The sequence below is a fragment of the Athene cunicularia genome, assembly GCF_003259725.1.
Source record: "Athene cunicularia isolate RWA chromosome 28 unlocalized genomic scaffold, athCun1 chr28_part2, whole genome shotgun sequence".
NCBI lineage: Eukaryota > Metazoa > Chordata > Aves > Strigiformes > Strigidae > Athene > Athene cunicularia.
The window spans coordinates 1,227,861-1,244,536 of record NW_020799140.1 but is presented as its reverse complement, the minus strand read 5'-3'; the positions used below and the strand labels follow the sequence as shown (position 1 = coordinate 1,244,536).

Here is a 16,676-nt window from a genome sequence, read left to right as displayed (position 1 = left end):
GGAATTTACCATACAGCGTGTCTCATTGGTACTGGAGCATGTATGTAATTTTCTGTGGATGTGCATGTTTTATATAAGCCATTGTTCTCAATGGAGCAGTGCATTTATTCTGTACTTTGTGTAACTCGGTGGAAGAGAAGCTCTAGAACTAGAGTGGGTGGGAAGAGTGGTGACACTTCATGTCAGAGCCCAGATCTTATTCCAGTTCCACACCACCTCTGAAGACTGCTTGCAAGAATTTCACTCAAAACAATTTAATTTTAAAATCATGCAAGCACACAAGGATGCAAAAAGGACATAGCTAGAAGAGAGGGTTAACATGGATTTTTTTAACATTTGCTCTAAACCTGCACCTTATGCTGCTTTTCTTCATTCCCTGAATGGAGTTAGAACAGTTGTGTTCTGCTAACTTTCATTGCAGTTTATTTTTTTTTTTGGTTCAGTTTGTTAATTCTGAATTATTTCTGCATTTATTCTTAGGCTTCTTGCATCTTGCAACTAATAAAATATATTCAGAAGCTACAAATAAAAGAAGTACCAGTAGCTGAGGAAGTAATAGCCCTGTTTGCTGGTGAGCTGAACCCTGTGGCTCCTAAAGCACAGAAAAAAGTACCAGTTCCAGAGGGGTAAGGTTCCTTCTTTCTCCCAGAGCCTTATCAAACTTTTAAACTCTTAAATAGTAAAGCTAAGTATGTGATGAGAACCACTGAAATGCTCATGGGTATTGAGTCAATCTATTTGTTTGTTTACTGCAATCTTACCAGCTTGGACCTTGATGCCTGGATCAATGAACCTCCATCAGACAGCGAGTCTGAAGATGAAAAGCCCAAAACAATTTTTCATGATGAGGAACAAGGCATTCCAGACATAGGCAGCCAGAAATAGATGAAGAGGAACTGGCCAGAGTGAGTGAATGTTAAAATGCTCTTCCCTACATAATTCAGCAGTGATGTTGTAAGTACTACTAAAGCAGTTGGGGCTGTTATGGATTCCCTGTGTAGCCAGCGAGCCATTCTACTCTCTACAGCTCAGGAAATCTGATGAGTTGATGTGACAGAATATTTGTAGTTTAATACAGGTGGGTGTTTTAGGCACTGAGGAATACGTCAGGTATAAGGTTCTCTCGGAAGTCTAGCTTGCCTAGCTTGTCCATACAGAAGCAAGATTTTATAAAAACTTCTAGCCCTTGTTAGGTGTTTCGAGCTCTTGTAAAAATCTGACCTGTAAAAACTGTGGTGTCTAGTGCAGTTCACTTTCAAGTACAGGGTCTAGAGGATGGACACTTGTGCTGGGCTCTGCAACCGTTTGGTTTTTTTACACACCACCTCCACTGGTGGATCTCTTATTCTATGTGCTCTATATCAGCAAAAAAAGCAGCAGCATCTTCGTCCATGGACTTCAACTTCTATGAATTACTGGGATGTGACTGTTCTCAGTAGTGAATACCACCTTTCCTGCTTTTTTATTGAGAAGAATTTTCACATCTTCCGCTTTTTGCAAAAATGAAAATAGAGACGTTTAAATTGCCATCAGAATCTGGTCTTTGGGAAATTACTATCTCTAGTCTACAATTAAAAAGCAAAGGAAGGGTGTTCTAAGGAGTATTAATTACAGGAGTAAAAGTACTTGCAGTTACATCCTAGTATGTCTTGTAACTCAAAACTGGTTTATCATGCACAAGCTACTTTGCTGTAGTGTTTTTGCAAGTAGCTATGTATTATTCCAAAAATTCTGGGAGATTGCATTTTGCGCTTGGCTTTTATCTCTTTCTGCTTATAAACAAGCATTCTAACTGCAAGTACTCTTTTGCTTTTAGCGTCGAGAAGCCCGGAAACAAGAACAGGCAAACAACCATTTTATATTAAAAGTTCTCCTTCCCCACAGAAGGTGAGTCTGAATTAAAATATCTTGTTGACCTCTTACGTAATTGTGTGAAGGCTTGTTGAATGTCAGAGCTGTGGCTTCCCTCTGGGATATTCTGATTATTTTCACTCCAGTTCTGATCACTTGATCTTGTGTGCCAACTGGAGGGGCTACCTACAACTCTTTTTATAAGTCTTTTTTTGTGCTGAGAAACTCACACGTGATATCCCAAGAGCAGCCAGCTTTTTGTGAATCTCTGGTGGACCTCCAGTTTAGAAATAAGGAGTGTAACTGTCACAACTGCCATCACACAGCAGTTTGGAACAGTCCGGATTAACTTGTCTTGGAAAGTGCAGTGCTTATACTTCAGCAAGGACTCCCTGAAAGTTGTAGAGAAACTTCTCCTCTGTGCCCTTGTGTCACGGATTCCTGTGCAGGTAGTTTGTCCCAGCTGTGGGTGATGGAAGGGTTCAGATTGCTTCATTACTTCATTAAGGGCAACGAAGAGAGAGTGAACATGGTCCTCTTGAACATGCAGTGCGTTTTATGGATCAAGAGGTCATTGTGGTTTCTAACCCCTTTTTCAGGAAAGAACCTGCTTTATTCCCTGTATATCCTAAGGACTGCTCCATTTTCCTTAACTCAAATTAAAAATCTCTTTTGAAGAGGCAAGTTATTATCAGTAACACAAATCAAAAATTCTTCAGAGTTGCAACAAGCCTTCTTCAAGGCAGAAGCAGGATTAAAAAACTGTAGCTAAAAGTAGGGTCTTTTATAATAGCTGTCAGCTGGCTTTAAAAATGCATTCTGCTACCACACAGGATTTAGTACTGAGCTCTTCCATTCCTATTCTTCTAAAATGTTCACTTAAAGGATTAACTGTTGATGTTTTGAAACATCCCTGTTTATATGGATTTGTATCTGGCAGTGCCCAGAACGTAACAAATTTCCATTTTCCCAGCGATACCAAGACACTCCAGGTGTGGAACATATACCTGTGGTCCAGATCGACCTTTCTGTCCCCCTAAAAGTTCCAGGTAAGTGCAGCTAATCTTTAAAATTAATTACAGAAATTCAGTTAAGCAAAAATAATTTCTTCTTATGGATTCCTCCTTAGGTTTTTAAGAGCAAGGAGCATATTTTCATTAGACTCTTAAATAAATCTCCTTTAATTTACATGTTTGAAAATAGTAGTTTGCAGTCCAAGTGCAGTTCCTCTCGAGACAGTATTAGAATTAATTCTGTGATTAAGTGTATTGTGCAGCCAAGTCTGTAACGTGTGACTGTGTAGGTAATAGTCACCTTTGGGATGTCTTAAAGGGCTGATGAAGGTGATCAGGAAACACTGAGTGGAGTCTAATGATAGAGACACTATTTTAATATCTTGTTTCAAATATCAGAAGACAGTTGTATGTCTAATCAGTGGTTTGATACAGCACTGAAAAGCTGTGATAAAGTGCAGTACACTGCCAGTGATGAGTTCTAAGTGCATATATTTAAGGCTTACATACAAAATTTTCCCTGAAAGTGTGGAAAAGTTATCAGTATTAGTACAGCAACGGCACCAATTCTATTTAGAATATCGACGTTGAGATGCTCTTTGTAATCCAGTTAATGTGGACAAGAATCAGGGAGCAGGATGGAGCTCTGTCCTCTTCTGGGGAGATGGAGTGTGATGGTAAGCTGGTGCTAGAGGGGCTGTATGTGAGGTGATACGGGAGCGTAGAGAGGTGTTGAGAAGCTAGAAGCAAGGTTCACTCCTGACGTATTGTTGCAGTGATCAGTGTCCATGTGGACTGTAGCCTGAACGCGGTTTGGCTTCCTCCGCAGGAATGCCTATGTCTGACCAGTATGTGAAACTGGAAGAAGAGCGAAGACATAACAGAAACTGGAGAAAGACAAGAAAAAGAAAAAACAGAAAAAGGAGAAGAGAGGTAAACATCATCGCCATAACTCTCTGCACACGGAGAGCGAGGAGGACATTGCTCCAGCTCACCATGTCGATATCATAACAGAAGAGATGCCAGAGGTCAGTTGCTTCGGTTGGTGGTCGGAGTTTGGGGGTTTACCTGTGTGCTCTCTGGAGAGATTTATTTTTTTTTCCCCAAGAATTGCCAGCCAGTCTGTGTTGTTGCAGTTGAAGAGCTGTGATTTCTTGCAAAGCTGGTTAAGAAGTGACTGAGATGGTCCTACGCTGTTCTTTGCAGGGGAAGAAATTATTGTCTTTTTGTGCACAAAAAACCCAAAATTGCCACTGAAGCTATTAAAAAAAAAAAAAAGAAAAAAACCCTAACAAACAATATGCATCTCTGCCTAAAAGTAACGCCATCCAAATAGTCACTTCATTTATTATGCTCTGCTGCTTCACTTTGACATAACTTGCTGTCTAGTCAGCAGGTTTGCAGCTGATTATAATTAATTGCACATGCTAATGATGTAATCTGTATTTGTTTCTAAAATTTCCTTTAATCAAAACCAAACAGCAGTAATTCAAATCCTGCAGCTTATGAAGAATGGTTTTCTGTTCTAAATTAATCTTGTAACTAGATGCTGCATTAAAGTGCATTGTTTCTATAACTTACTGTGCCTGACTGCCAGCTGGCCTGTTCCAGGATTAACAATCTTAAAAAACTTGGGGTGATGTAAAGTTTTTTTAGTTTTGAAACTGCCTGTGGTTTGCTTCTTCAGTGGATGGTGTCTTTATCTCTCCTGCAGAATGCTTTGCCCAGTGATGAAGATGACAAAGACCCCAATGATCCATATAAGGCACTTGATATAGATCTGGATAAGTAAGTGACAGTTTTGTGTGTGAATTTACTTAATTGCCAGTCAGAATGCATGAGGGCAGGTCTGGGGCTAAACAGGCAGTGGCATTATCTGCAGTCCACCAAGTGAAGAGACTGTCTCTCGCTCTGTCTCGGATGTAACCTTAGGTGATCATCCAGGCTTGGGTTCCTACTGCAGCCTGATAAAAGCAAAGCTGCTGAAGTAACAAGGGGGTTTGGGATAGACAGGGGAATTGTTTTGTGTGACTGGATGGAGCCTGAAAGCTGGGATCAGATGTGAGAGAGTCTGTGCTCTCGGGTGTACCAGTATCTCTGATCTAACCTGCATTGGCACTGTGGCCTGTGTTCATCTTGGAGCCTGTATGCTCTGCCTTGTGATCCTCTGACCAGTAACAGCCAGTCTGTAGCATCCCCATTGCCCTGTGAACATGCAGTGTGGTGCCAGTGCTGGAAAATCCTGTTCTAACACGACTGAGCGAGCTGCGTATCTTAACTTAGACCAGAGGCTGGTCCCCATTCAGCTGCTGGACTAGTTCACAGTACGAGCACCCCCGGCTGCAGTGCAGCAGACCCTGAATCCCTGCATGCCACGTGATAATTAGCAGTGGACTGTTACGTATTGCACATGGAAAGGGGCTTTTTTATCCAAAAATCACCACGCTAAAAATAATTGCTGATTCATTGTCCGTGGATGCCTCCTGTAAAGTTTTGGAGGCTGGGCAGGCACATGTGTGCATGTGTAGTGTCTCTCTCTGGCACTTAATTTTAAAGTCTGTTCTCTGCGGTTCTCAAATCTGTAGTGTTTGGCCCCTTGGTATCCTGCAAAAAAACCTATATAACGTTTTAAAAAGTGAAAGAACAGCTTCTGACAAACTTCCTTTTTTTTCCATGAGCTGGTCACATTCCTCTTGAGTCTACAGGGGACAAGTGTACAAAAGGAAATTAATTTTTGATTATAGACCTCATTATTTGCATGACAAGCCTAGAAACATAGAGCAGAGCAGTTTTAATGCTGTGCTCCAGGAGGCATCTTTGGACTTTGGTATCGTTTCCATCCATTCTCTTCCCATTTCATATGAGTCGCTGTGCTCTCCTGTCATGTTTTCTCATGTCTGTGTCCTTTCTCTTTCTTTCTGTGCTTGCACTGCTATGTCTGTGTCACGCTCACATGCAGTCTGGTTTCAGGGAGCCTTCCAGGTAAGAATATATCGCTAAGTGGTTGGTTGATTTCAGTGGACAGTGTAAACACTTGAAGGGTGATGAAACTATTGAAATCATTGACCCTCAATTTGTGTCAGTCTGATTTCATCGTTGACTTTCAGCATCAACCCCTGTTCCTGTGCAGGTATATGTGAAATAGCTTAAAGATGAGATCTGTTTACTCTTCAAACAAACGGAGTCCATCTTGCCCTTACAGGGTTTGTTTCAAAGTAAAAAAATTAATTGGGTCTGGTTCTTCCTGCAATGTAAGTGGAAAAAAATTAAGCAGGTGAAGCCATTAGAAATCTTCCTGAACTTGTTTCATGTTTGCTGCTCAAACATGAAAATTAACAGTGAGTAAAAGCTGTAGAAATGGGAAAAAGTGCAATTGATGAACTTCTCATTGATCTCTGGACAGTGTTTCACAAGAACGGAGAAATTTCTGTGGTGTGTTTTTTTCCCCAAGTAATGGCTTTGGGATACAGTATAAATCTGAACTAATGATTTTTGGATACAGGTATTTGAAATTAAACACAACTTTTTGAATGTAACGATAGAGTACAGATTCGTAGCGTAAATTTTCTAAATGAAAGAATTTATTGCTTAAAATAATTTCCAATTGGAGCGATCTATTCATCAGTAACAAAACCCACACCCTTCAAGGGCTGTTCGAGCCACGCTGTCATTCCACTGCTTGAATTTCCACACTGTTGCAAACGCTTCCCACTGTTTCACGTCTTCGCTCTTCCTTTGAGAGTGGTTCCACAGAAAGGCAGCGTAACGCTGTGTGTATGTATTCCGCAGGTGTTCCTCAGCCTGCAAGTCTGTACTTACCCCTTTTAAGAGTGTGTCAGCAAGAGCTTGGCTCGAAGTCACCTTCAAATGTTTCTATTACCTGCTAATCCACAAGGGCAGTGCCTGTAGTTATATAAATAAACTTCAGGTGTAGAAGTATGTGCCAATTTAAGATTTTTGGGGCCCAACTCTTAAAGAACAAAGCGTACCTTGTATTGGATGTCCAGCAGATAATCTGAGCTAAGGGAGACTGTTTGCAGAAGGGTAATGGTCTCTTGATTTTTTTTTAAGACCCTTAGCAGACAGTGAGAAGCTGCCAGTGCAGAGACATAGAAACGTTGAGACCCTGAAGTCACCAGACTCAGAAGCTCCCCTAGTAGAGAAGAAGAGCAAGAAACCCAAAAAGAAGGAAAAGAAACACAAAGAAAAAGAGAGAGGCAAAGGAAAGGAGAAAGAGAAGAAGGTAATAGAGGAGGAAGAAGAAAAAAGGTAATTCTCCAAGACTTGTATTATGTTAGAAACTGCTGTTACGGGCCGTATTTATTGCTGTGTTCTGCTGTTGCTTAGGAACAGTCACATTTGACAATCAAACAGCTGAACGTTTTTAACCTTTATTTCCTTAAATACCTGTTCTTATGGCTGTAAAAATTTAAAGATTATTAATAAAAATAACATTTGCTTGGCCTCATCAGTTAGCAGAATTCAGCTTACTGCAGCCTACACAGCAGATCTTCCAGATCTAATTTGGAAGCTGAGGTTACTGATACTTCGTCTATTCTTAAAATGGGAAGTATTTAGCAAAATACCTGGAACTCATTTTTTGTTCTACATCCTGTCACCGTATACCTCAGAATCTTACAGTTATAAAACATGACTCCGAGTCACTTACTCCGAGTATCCTCCTTGTTAACCACTCTGCAGAGATGCACTCTTCCTCTAGGGTGCAGCCCATGTGCCTTGAATGCCTGTAGCTATTGTGAAATGTGGGGTGGTTTGCAGTTAGTCAGCCTTGTCCAGGTTTGGAAGTTACTCAAAGGCTGCAGTCAAACTTTTAGAACTATTTGTTCCTAAATATATTAGAGCATCTGTGTGTGAGCATGCTGGAGAGATGCATTTCCATGAAAACTTAAGGTTTTAATTTAATTGATGATTTTATTTTTTTTTCTTAAAGAATCAAAACAAGTGTCATGGTTTTGTTTTTCTCTTGAAATTCAGGGGGAAGACTTGGATTTCTGGCTCTCCACTGCTCCACCTCCCGCTTCTACTACCCAGCCACAGGTAGACATCTTACCACATCACAGGAAACTTATTCTTGTGATTGCATCTTAGCTGTGATACGAGTGCTTTGTCATGCTGCAGGAGAGAAGGGAAAGATAGGCTTCATCTCCCCAACTTATTGCTATGAAGCACTGACATTTTATCTCCCCAGTTTACAGACACTGTAATAGGAGTTTTCAGGGTCGTTCTGTGCTGCAGATCAATGGATAGAAATACAGATGCAGACTTGGTGAATTTTAATATTATTGTTGGGCTTTAATATTATATTACTGTATGGTTTTATTTCCTAGTGTGAGCTAGACATTAGCAATATTAGTAGACAGGAGAGACATAGTCTGAAAGAAAAAATCTCATGAATTTTGATGGGAGATTTCAGAGGAAGAGACAGGGAATATAAGGGGATGGATCCTTGGAAAAAAATTTTTGTATCTGGTCCTCAACTGATCATATTTGCTGGGTTTCAGAGGCATAAAATGAAAGGCTTGATACCATGTTAATCAAATGTATTTTTGAAATAAAAGTTGGTGTGGGGAGGGGTGTCACTGTTAAGATTTCTTTTGGTATGGGATTCAATTGTTTCAACTATGTTCTGTTAGTGTCATAATCCTTCTGCTTATCTACTCAGACTGAGCCTCTCGTGGGTGCTGCTGTTGTGGCTGAACCTCAAGAAGTAAAGAAGGAAGAAAGGGAAGAGCGAGATGAGGAGGAGGATGATGAAGGAAAGGTATGCGGTTTAAATTGCTGACCCCCTTAGCCATACTCTCCTAGTGTCTCGTATTCCTTAAAAAGCACACAGGAATTACCAGTGCAGTGTAGTAACCACCTGCAAACAGGCAGCAGTGTGATGTTAAGTCCTTGAAGAGCTCTAAACACTTCACAGGGAGAAGTTTGGTTGTTCCTAGAGCAAGGGTTATGTAGCAGCTTTAAAGCTGAGCTTCCAAACAGCTGAAGAGATTTGGCCTTCTGCTGACCCCAGGCTGCTGTGGGTTAAGGTATTGTGTGAGTGGACAGCAAGGGTTTACTGGGACTCAGCACAGAGCGACTGTTGGGGTTTAAGGAAGGGGAGCTCTTCTTTTGGGTTTCTGCAGTAGTAGGAAACTGTTCGGTCCCAAAGGCTGCGCAGAGTGGGAGTTCAGAGTTGAACGATTGGTAGAGGGGTCATGATGTAATTGCTAGAAACGTAAGGTTTCTTTAAGGGTTTGTTGTAGTGTCTTGTTGTTCTTGGTAGAAATCCTCCAAGCATAAGAAGAAAAAGCACAAGAAAGAGAAAGAAGAGAAATCAAAGGATAAAAAGAAATCCAAAAGAAGAGTCATCACAGCGAGGAGGAGACAACGGAGTCAGTGCAGAATGGAACACTAGATGATGAACCACTACCAGTGAGTAGCGGTGCACTGGCTGCCCTGCCCTGGGAGAAGGCAGGAGCTAAACTGCTCTGGGAGGAAAGAGAATGACAGCTCTTTTCAGACAAATTAAGTATGTTGCAGCTGTGATTTTTTTATTTCCTTGTTTTTCAGCCTATGTCCAGTTACCGCCTTCTTGCTGAAAATCCATACGTTAAAATGGTGAGTGTTTTGGCTTTCAAATCCCGATCTCTTTTGTTGTGTTCTCTAAGAAAAGAGAGCGTACCCTGGGGAGATAGTATAGCGACTTTATGTAGACGGCATTTAACTGGAGAACTGTTTAAATCACAGGAGTTAGAAGGTAACAAAGCTCCATTTCTATTCTTTTGGATGTCCCATTTCATAAGTGTTTTATTTTCCCACTGCTTAGCGGTACTGTGGAGCTGACCACCAGTGTGCTTTTCATTATCCTATAGCTGTACCAAATTACCTTCTTTTTGAAGTTTGCTTTATTCTGGTGCTGTGTTCTGTTCTAGTGCTCTGCTGTTTGAAGTTTCTGAATCTTTCCTGTGACATTTTTTTTTTTCCCCCCTTCATTTGCAGACCTATGATATTCAAGGAAACCTCCAGAATGATAGTCAAGTTACGGTCTCTGTTATCTTTGAGAACAAAAGCACTAGCTTCCTTAAGAGCATGGAACTAAATGTCCTGGACTCTCTCAACACTAAAATGCTCCGACCAGAAGGATCATCAGTACATGATGGGATACCTGTGCCCTTCCAGCTACCCCCTGGTATGCGCAGCTTTGCACAGGGTTCTTGGAGTATGTCTAGTCCTGCACTGCCCTCCTGTGGAAAGATTGTTTGAACTTCTTGCTACCTGCTGTTTTCCAGAAAGACAAATCCTTCTGCCTGGGTGTTCGCTGGGCTTTCACACAATTCACTGGAGAGGATAAGCCTTCTTACAGTGTGGCTATAAACGCAGGTGGTTCTGTGTAGCAAGAGCAAAGCCTATAATGTAGGGCTGGAGTCCGAATGCCTGAGTTACTTTTTCAGGTGACCACAGACTGGCACACCCTTGAATGTGCCAGCATCGTCAACTACAGGAGTCTGAGATTCATGAGGAGTTTGCTATGAGATTTAAAATGAAACAAAGTTATAGGTTCGTGAACCATTAGAATCTGCTCTGGATTTATTCTTGAGCTATTGTTCCACTGTTTTAATGGCAGAGGCCGTATGCAGTGAGAGTTTGTGAAAAGTATGTACTTATTTGGATGGGGAGCTGAGCCCTTAAGAAATATTAGACACAGAAATGAAGACTAATGGCTTCATACATAGTGCAATAGTAGTGCTGAATTTCTTTGAATTTCACTTCCTTTGCTGAAGAATTAATTTGAATACTGAAACGACTCACAAGTTGTCTGGGATTTAGTGTCTTCAGGGTGCATTTTGATCCCCCATGTGAAAAGCAGTGGGGTGGTTTTTTTTATTCTATATAAGGCAGTTCTTGACACAGACTTGTATATTAAAATAAAAGCATAGAAACGTGAGCATCCAAGTAGTTTTCAGAACTAATTTGAAAAGCTATATATTTTTCTAATTATGCAAACAGTTTAAATACGTTGCCACTGTGACATACTTTGCCCAGGCACTCACTCGATAACCTCTACCAAATGCCAGCTGCTTTTCAGAGACCCAAGAGCTAACACTGTTAATTCACATCAGGAACTGTGCAGATAACTTTGTTCCTACTACACGGAAAATTTTAGGCTTGGTTCAGAAATAGTCAGTATTTAAGGCTGAGCTGCTACAGATCAGTTTATTCTAACCATTACTTAGATATGGAAACCATTTTCTGACCTGACTTTTCCCTTTCCTCTCTTCATGCTAGGAATCTCTAATGAAGCCCAGTTTGTGTTTACACTTCAGAGTATTGTTATGGCTCAGAAGTTAAAAGGACACTGTCCTTTATAGTCAAAGTAAGTGCAGCTTTAAAATCTGTGCTTCTGCTTCCTTTGGAACTGCATAAGGGAGCTTGACTTGGGTGGAAAGCACTGCTTTAGAGCTTTTCTTAGGCATCATTTCATCTCTGCTGCACCAGCCCATTCTGTGACGTGAGAAGTATTTTTACATGACATCATGTGCAAAGAGTGTCCCGAATACTGCGTAAGCATGCCCGATATTGTCATTCCTGGCAGTGTGTGAGCAATGCAGCCTGAAACATATGCCACATTGCAGTGATTTTTCTAGCTGACAGTGGTGCATCTGCTGGGGAGAGGAGGTCAAGCAACCCAGGGAGAGATGCAACCCAGAATCTGTTTGTTCTGATCTCGGTTATCCAAAAATCAGTTGGACACTGCTACCTGGTACAAGGATGGAAAAATAGTAATAAGAATTAAATACAGTTAATAAGCATGGAAACCCAGAACCAGAGTGAGGTTAGTTGAAGGCATTGTTTAATAGGTGTTGACCTGTATAAGACTGTAGGTTTCTAATCTCACTTCAGTAGAACTCATAACGAAGGAGCTGTGTGAACAGCTTGAACTGGATGGAGACCGTTGTGGCTCCCTCAGCGTTAGCCATTATCTCTATTTTAAGGGTTTCATAAAAATAGTATACTGGTCCTGTGTTCAGTACCTAAGAATCTGGGAAATTTTATTCATTATTTTGCCTGGGAAATAGCGGACTGTAAAACCACGTCTCCAAGCGTTAGTTTACATTCAGTCTGCTCAATATATTTCAGCAGAGCGTAATCAGAAATGCAGCCCGATCCCTCTGGTTGTGTCCCTTCCCTGCTCTAGATGTACGTATGAACGTAGCTGCCCGAATCTTTTCTCTAAGTGGCCTGATGTTGTAGCGTGATGGTTCTCTGAGTGACCCTTCAGGCCCAGCCCAGGGTATATCAAAGGGAATTGAGCCCTAAAGTCTTCGTTGGTGCCTGTTTGGTAGGTGGGGGTGGTGCCTCCTCTTGCTGCCTCTGGGCTCCCATTCATCTCCTTTCCTTTGACCTGTTGCAGAATGATGAAGGTTCAACCCATGAAAAACTAGATTTCAAATGCACTTCAGTTGCGCTTCATACTTGATCACGACGCCTTGCTATAGGTAAGTGCCATTTAGGGAGCACAACACTGGTGCTTTTGCCGCCCATGTGGAGCTGAGCTTTGGCTGCAGGCCATCTCTGCCAGATACACAGCATGCTTTTGACTTTGGCTGCTTGTGACTGCTTTGGTTCAGTTATCTTGTGTAATGTTTGACTGTTCAAATATTTCCAGCAACTTATTTCAAGTGATTCTGAAGGAGGAGTTCTGTGCCCTGTAGGCTGGCAGAGGTCGTGTGGAAGTAGCTCTGGTTGAAGTCACAGGTACTCCAGTGGAGTCTGGAGTATTGTTCCCATATTTGCTGTAAATCCATTTTCCTAGAGCTTGGTAGTACTTAGACTTCTGCATCCTGAGATGTCTCGAGGTCTGCATGGGGCTAATGTGGCAGATTTCACCTGGATTTCTAGTACAAGTGTTTACTTTCCTTCCTGTTTTGCAGTGATGCTTTTGCCAAGCTCTAGAGTCTGGAGATCTGCACATGAGTTCTATTAAAGTAGATGGAATTAGCATTTCTTTCCAACATCTACTGGCAAAGATATGTTTTCATCATCATTTTTCAGGTGAGTCTTCCTCGATGCAGAACCCTCTGCAAAATTCTGTGTTCTATAATTTCAGCTGTGCTTGGCAAGTGCAGTGCTCCGTGGCCTCAACAATGACAGAAGCAGGTGACGGCCAGATTAAATAAATTTGGGAGAGGAGTTTTTTTCCAGTTTTGTAATGCTTTGGTATCCTCAAGGCATGCAGTGTTCTTCAGAATGAAGTCTCTTTCTGTCCCTGTGGCTTTCCTCCGGTCCGGTGAGGCACGTGGCAGGAACCACGGGAGCAGCTTTCTTGTAGGTAGGGCTGTAACTGTTCTTGGAGGGTGTGTTTGATCTTAGTGCTTCAGCTCACCTCTTTCCCCAGTGCTTCGTTTCAGTAAGGGAGAACGTGAGCTATTCAAGTTTGGAGTTAGTAATAATAACACAAGTACTGGATGAAGCAAAACAAACGGCTGTTTCATCATGCTCTTGGTGTGTACGCATTAGGTGTTGCCTCACTGAAGTTATTTCTGGGGAGAGATCTGCATTCTGATCAGCGTTTTTGCCACAAAACATTTGCAGCTTGCTTAAAAGCCAAATGAGTTAACCTTGTTGTGAAATGTCCTAGATAGGGAGCCAGGAGGAGCCAGGCGCATACATCATCTTAACCCTGACTTCCTCCTCCCCTCACTCACTAGAAGCTTCTGTTCCTTGAGGCCAGGCAAAGCAGTAGTTCTCTTCATGGGAGGCGAAACTTGTAAAAGTTGTCCCACTAAATGAAAACTCCTGCTTTCTTTATAGTTGTGGAACGCGTTGATTCGTGTGCATCAATGTACAGTCGTTCTATCCAAGGCCATCACGTCTGCCTACTGGTAAAAAAGGTGAGAGCTTTGTACCACTCTGAAACAAGACCCGAGAGAAGCGAAACCTGCTGCTTTCCTAGCTTAACAGGAGGAGGGAACCTAAATCATCCAGGGATACCACAGGCAATTTAATTCCTTTGGCCCCTCCAGCAGTTTCCGCTGTGCTCCTGCAAGCTTGTGCTTCCCCTGGGCTTTGTCGCCCGGCAGCACGTACCTGGTGGGTGGCAGCAGCCCCGAGGCCTTTCCTGAGCTGACCTCCGGGTTAAACCTGCTTCTTTCCTCTGCCCGCTCCGCCGCCAGGGTCCATTCCCTGAGCTTGCCTGGGAATAAAGTTGTCCCCGCTTAGAAGAGAGGAGCTAATGGATTTCTTTTCTTTTTCTTTCCAAGGGAGAGAACTCTGTATCCATAGATGGGAAATGTAATGATTCCACTCTGCTTAGCAACTTGTTGGATGAGATGAAAGAGACATTGTCCAAGTGCTGAATATTCCTTATAAAATATTCCAACGACAAGAAACACACCTAATGTGTAAAGACGAGCAGACCCAAGTGTTAAGTTTCTCCCTCGTACGCATGTACTATCCTGGGGCACGTGCTTTTCAGTTAACTCCACCATTGTTTGCAGTTTAGACATTTTAAGGCTGTATGTTACCTTTTTATTTCAAAACTTTTTACAAACTGTGGTGTTAACCCTTTCTAGCCCAAAGAGATCCTGGTGACATGACTGGAGGAGGGAGGGGCGGGCACTATTTATTCAGCAGCTCATGATGATCCTGTAAACCTTTGCCATCTGCGTGGGACGGTGGACTAAGCAGAATTTTATCAACAGTAGCACAGAGTCTGTTGCTTGTGCTTGTTGCCAGGGAAGTTGACTTGATCCTTGTAATATGTCTTCAGGGCTGCTGTAGTTGATGTATATTTCTAGCAGAGGCTGGTGCTGGACCTGAAGGCCTCTTTTTTTTTTTTTATATATATATGATTTATTATTATTATTATTATCTCAAGATCTGTTTTGATCAGCATATAAACATTCTCCATCTCCTTGAGCTAATCCAAATGAGCCCTGTGGGAACCGGGATGTTTTGAGTTTCTGTTTATAGTAGTTGCCTTGAGCCTTAACCTTCTTTTAGTGACAGCTGAGAGAGTAGAGAGTGAATGCATGAAACAGGCTGAAAGTGTCACTGTTTGGTTCTCTGCTCCTGTTGACCACCCCCGCAAATGGAGTCTGTCATGCCTCTCCCCTTTGAGCAGTCTCTGCTGATGTGTTTTATGAGTCCACTTCAATTTCACATTCCTGAAAAGTTAGGGTGTAGCAAGAAACTGGAAATCCAAAGGGGTCTGTTCCTGCTTTTTTTTTTTTTGTCATTTTGCTCACCAGCTGAGGTTGACCACTACCGGGTTAGAGAAGCGCCCACGTGTGTAATCCCTTGTCCTCTGAGCAGTTTGCAGGTACAGGCCTGCTCCCTCCCTCTGTGCTGTGAAGCCAGAGGTGTCATGCTGTCTCGGCTGTCCCCGCAGCGTCCCCCGGCCCTGCCCTCACCACATTCAGCAGCATGGGTGTGGCTGGGTCCCTGCAGCAGAACTCCCCCTGCCTGGGTGGTCAGGAGCTGTGGACTCGAGGCCGTGGCAGGTTACTTCAGAGGGAAGAAAGAGGGTCTACGAAGTGAAGCCCCTTCTGCACTATTGAAATCTCGTGGAATCACTGACTGGAAAGGGAAAGGGATGTCACTGTGTCCTTTACAGAGATGCTTAATTGATGGCCTTCTCCAAAAATATTTTGGGTTTTGGTTTTTTTTTTTTTTTTCTCCCCAGTTCTTTTACTTGCTGTTCCATACCCAGCAAACTCAGAACATGCTTGAACAGTTGCTTTGAGGCACAGGTCAAGAGCTGTTGGTTGCTGTTACCAAAAGGGTCCCCAGGGAGGAGTTGGGTTGGTCTCCACTTCTCCAGCACTGCCACCATTCCAGCAGCGTTGAGCTGAAATCCTGCACAGGGAACGGGATAAAGAGTTGATTTTATCCTTTTGGGGGAATGTCCTGTACTTTAAGTGTGTCTTGTGCTCTTACACTCTTCCCATTTTTGCAAAGGCTCTGTTCTGGTTTTATGGCTAGGACCAGCTTTGTGTTCTGACCGCACTTGTGCGCTGCAGGAATTCGTTTGCAGCAGGCTTCACTGCTGGTGAAGTGGTAGGTTTTGGTATTGGTCAACCTCCCTTGGTTAGCCAGTTTGTGTATTAGAAACTGAACATATTAAAATTGTCTTAAAGGATAATGTTCCTCAGTGTTTTTTTTAATTCATGGATGAAAACTGTCACTTTAGCATGTAGAGTCTTCTCTTACAGAATCCTGTGCAGTGATTCTAGAATTTTGAAACTGTATGATGTGTTACATTCACAAATTTATTTGCTATCAACATTCCCTTGAAAAACAAAAACAAAAAAAAAAAGAGAAAAAGAAAGCAACATACCACAAGCTGCTGTAATGATTTTGTGTCAAGATGATCCAATAAACTTTCAAAACAAAGTTAAATTTTTGCCTTTGTAAATAGTCCTTTTATAAGACCTTCCTGTTTGTAGGCACCCAAAAACATGACATGGATTTACCCCTGCTCTGAATGTCACTGGGGGAGGTAAGAGCAATCTCCAGAGGGGGTTGAGAGGTCACTGGTGTGCCCTGCCCGTCCCCTGCCCCTGGTGTGTGTGTCGGGGCCCGATCCCACACCCACTGTGACAGCGGCAACAGCTCCACGGCGTGAAGTAACGCGAGCAAAACGGAGTCTGTAGTGGGGAAGGCTGGAAGGGTGCTGTTCATCTTGTGTTTTAAACTCACCTGACTCTTACAGGCACCAAAACTGATTCCTACACACTCTGAGTTAACGAACTGGTCAGGCTGTCACGTTTTGCAGGTTCTTCGGAAGGCAGCATAGCGAGCAGCAGT

At 42.4% G+C, this 16,676-nt stretch overlaps 1 protein-coding gene across 1 annotated transcript in view; it reads left to right on the top strand.

Annotated features, from left to right (window-relative positions):
• The window catches only part of AP3D1 (adaptor related protein complex 3 subunit delta 1), a 30,920-nt gene extending 14,655 nt beyond the window's left edge, over positions 1-16,265 (top strand). The window contains 24 exon segments of the mRNA XM_026865111.1: positions 481-626; positions 765-862; positions 865-905; positions 1,817-1,847; positions 1,850-1,887; positions 2,825-2,900; positions 3,694-3,741; positions 3,744-3,892; positions 4,579-4,652; positions 6,936-7,132; positions 7,858-7,922; positions 8,548-8,646; positions 9,151-9,229; positions 9,232-9,299; positions 9,438-9,485; positions 9,867-10,056; positions 11,154-11,219; positions 11,222-11,241; positions 12,280-12,313; positions 12,316-12,364; positions 12,800-12,813; positions 12,816-12,920; positions 13,680-13,759; positions 14,129-16,265. Coding sequence (XP_026720912.1) covers positions 481-626; positions 765-862; positions 865-905; positions 1,817-1,847; positions 1,850-1,887; positions 2,825-2,900; positions 3,694-3,741; positions 3,744-3,892; positions 4,579-4,652; positions 6,936-7,132; positions 7,858-7,922; positions 8,548-8,646; positions 9,151-9,229; positions 9,232-9,299; positions 9,438-9,485; positions 9,867-10,056; positions 11,154-11,219; positions 11,222-11,241; positions 12,280-12,313; positions 12,316-12,364; positions 12,800-12,813; positions 12,816-12,920; positions 13,680-13,759; positions 14,129-14,224 — 1,911 coding nt within the window. The 3' untranslated portion in view covers positions 14,225-16,265.
• Positions 16,266-16,676: the final 411 nt, after the last annotated feature.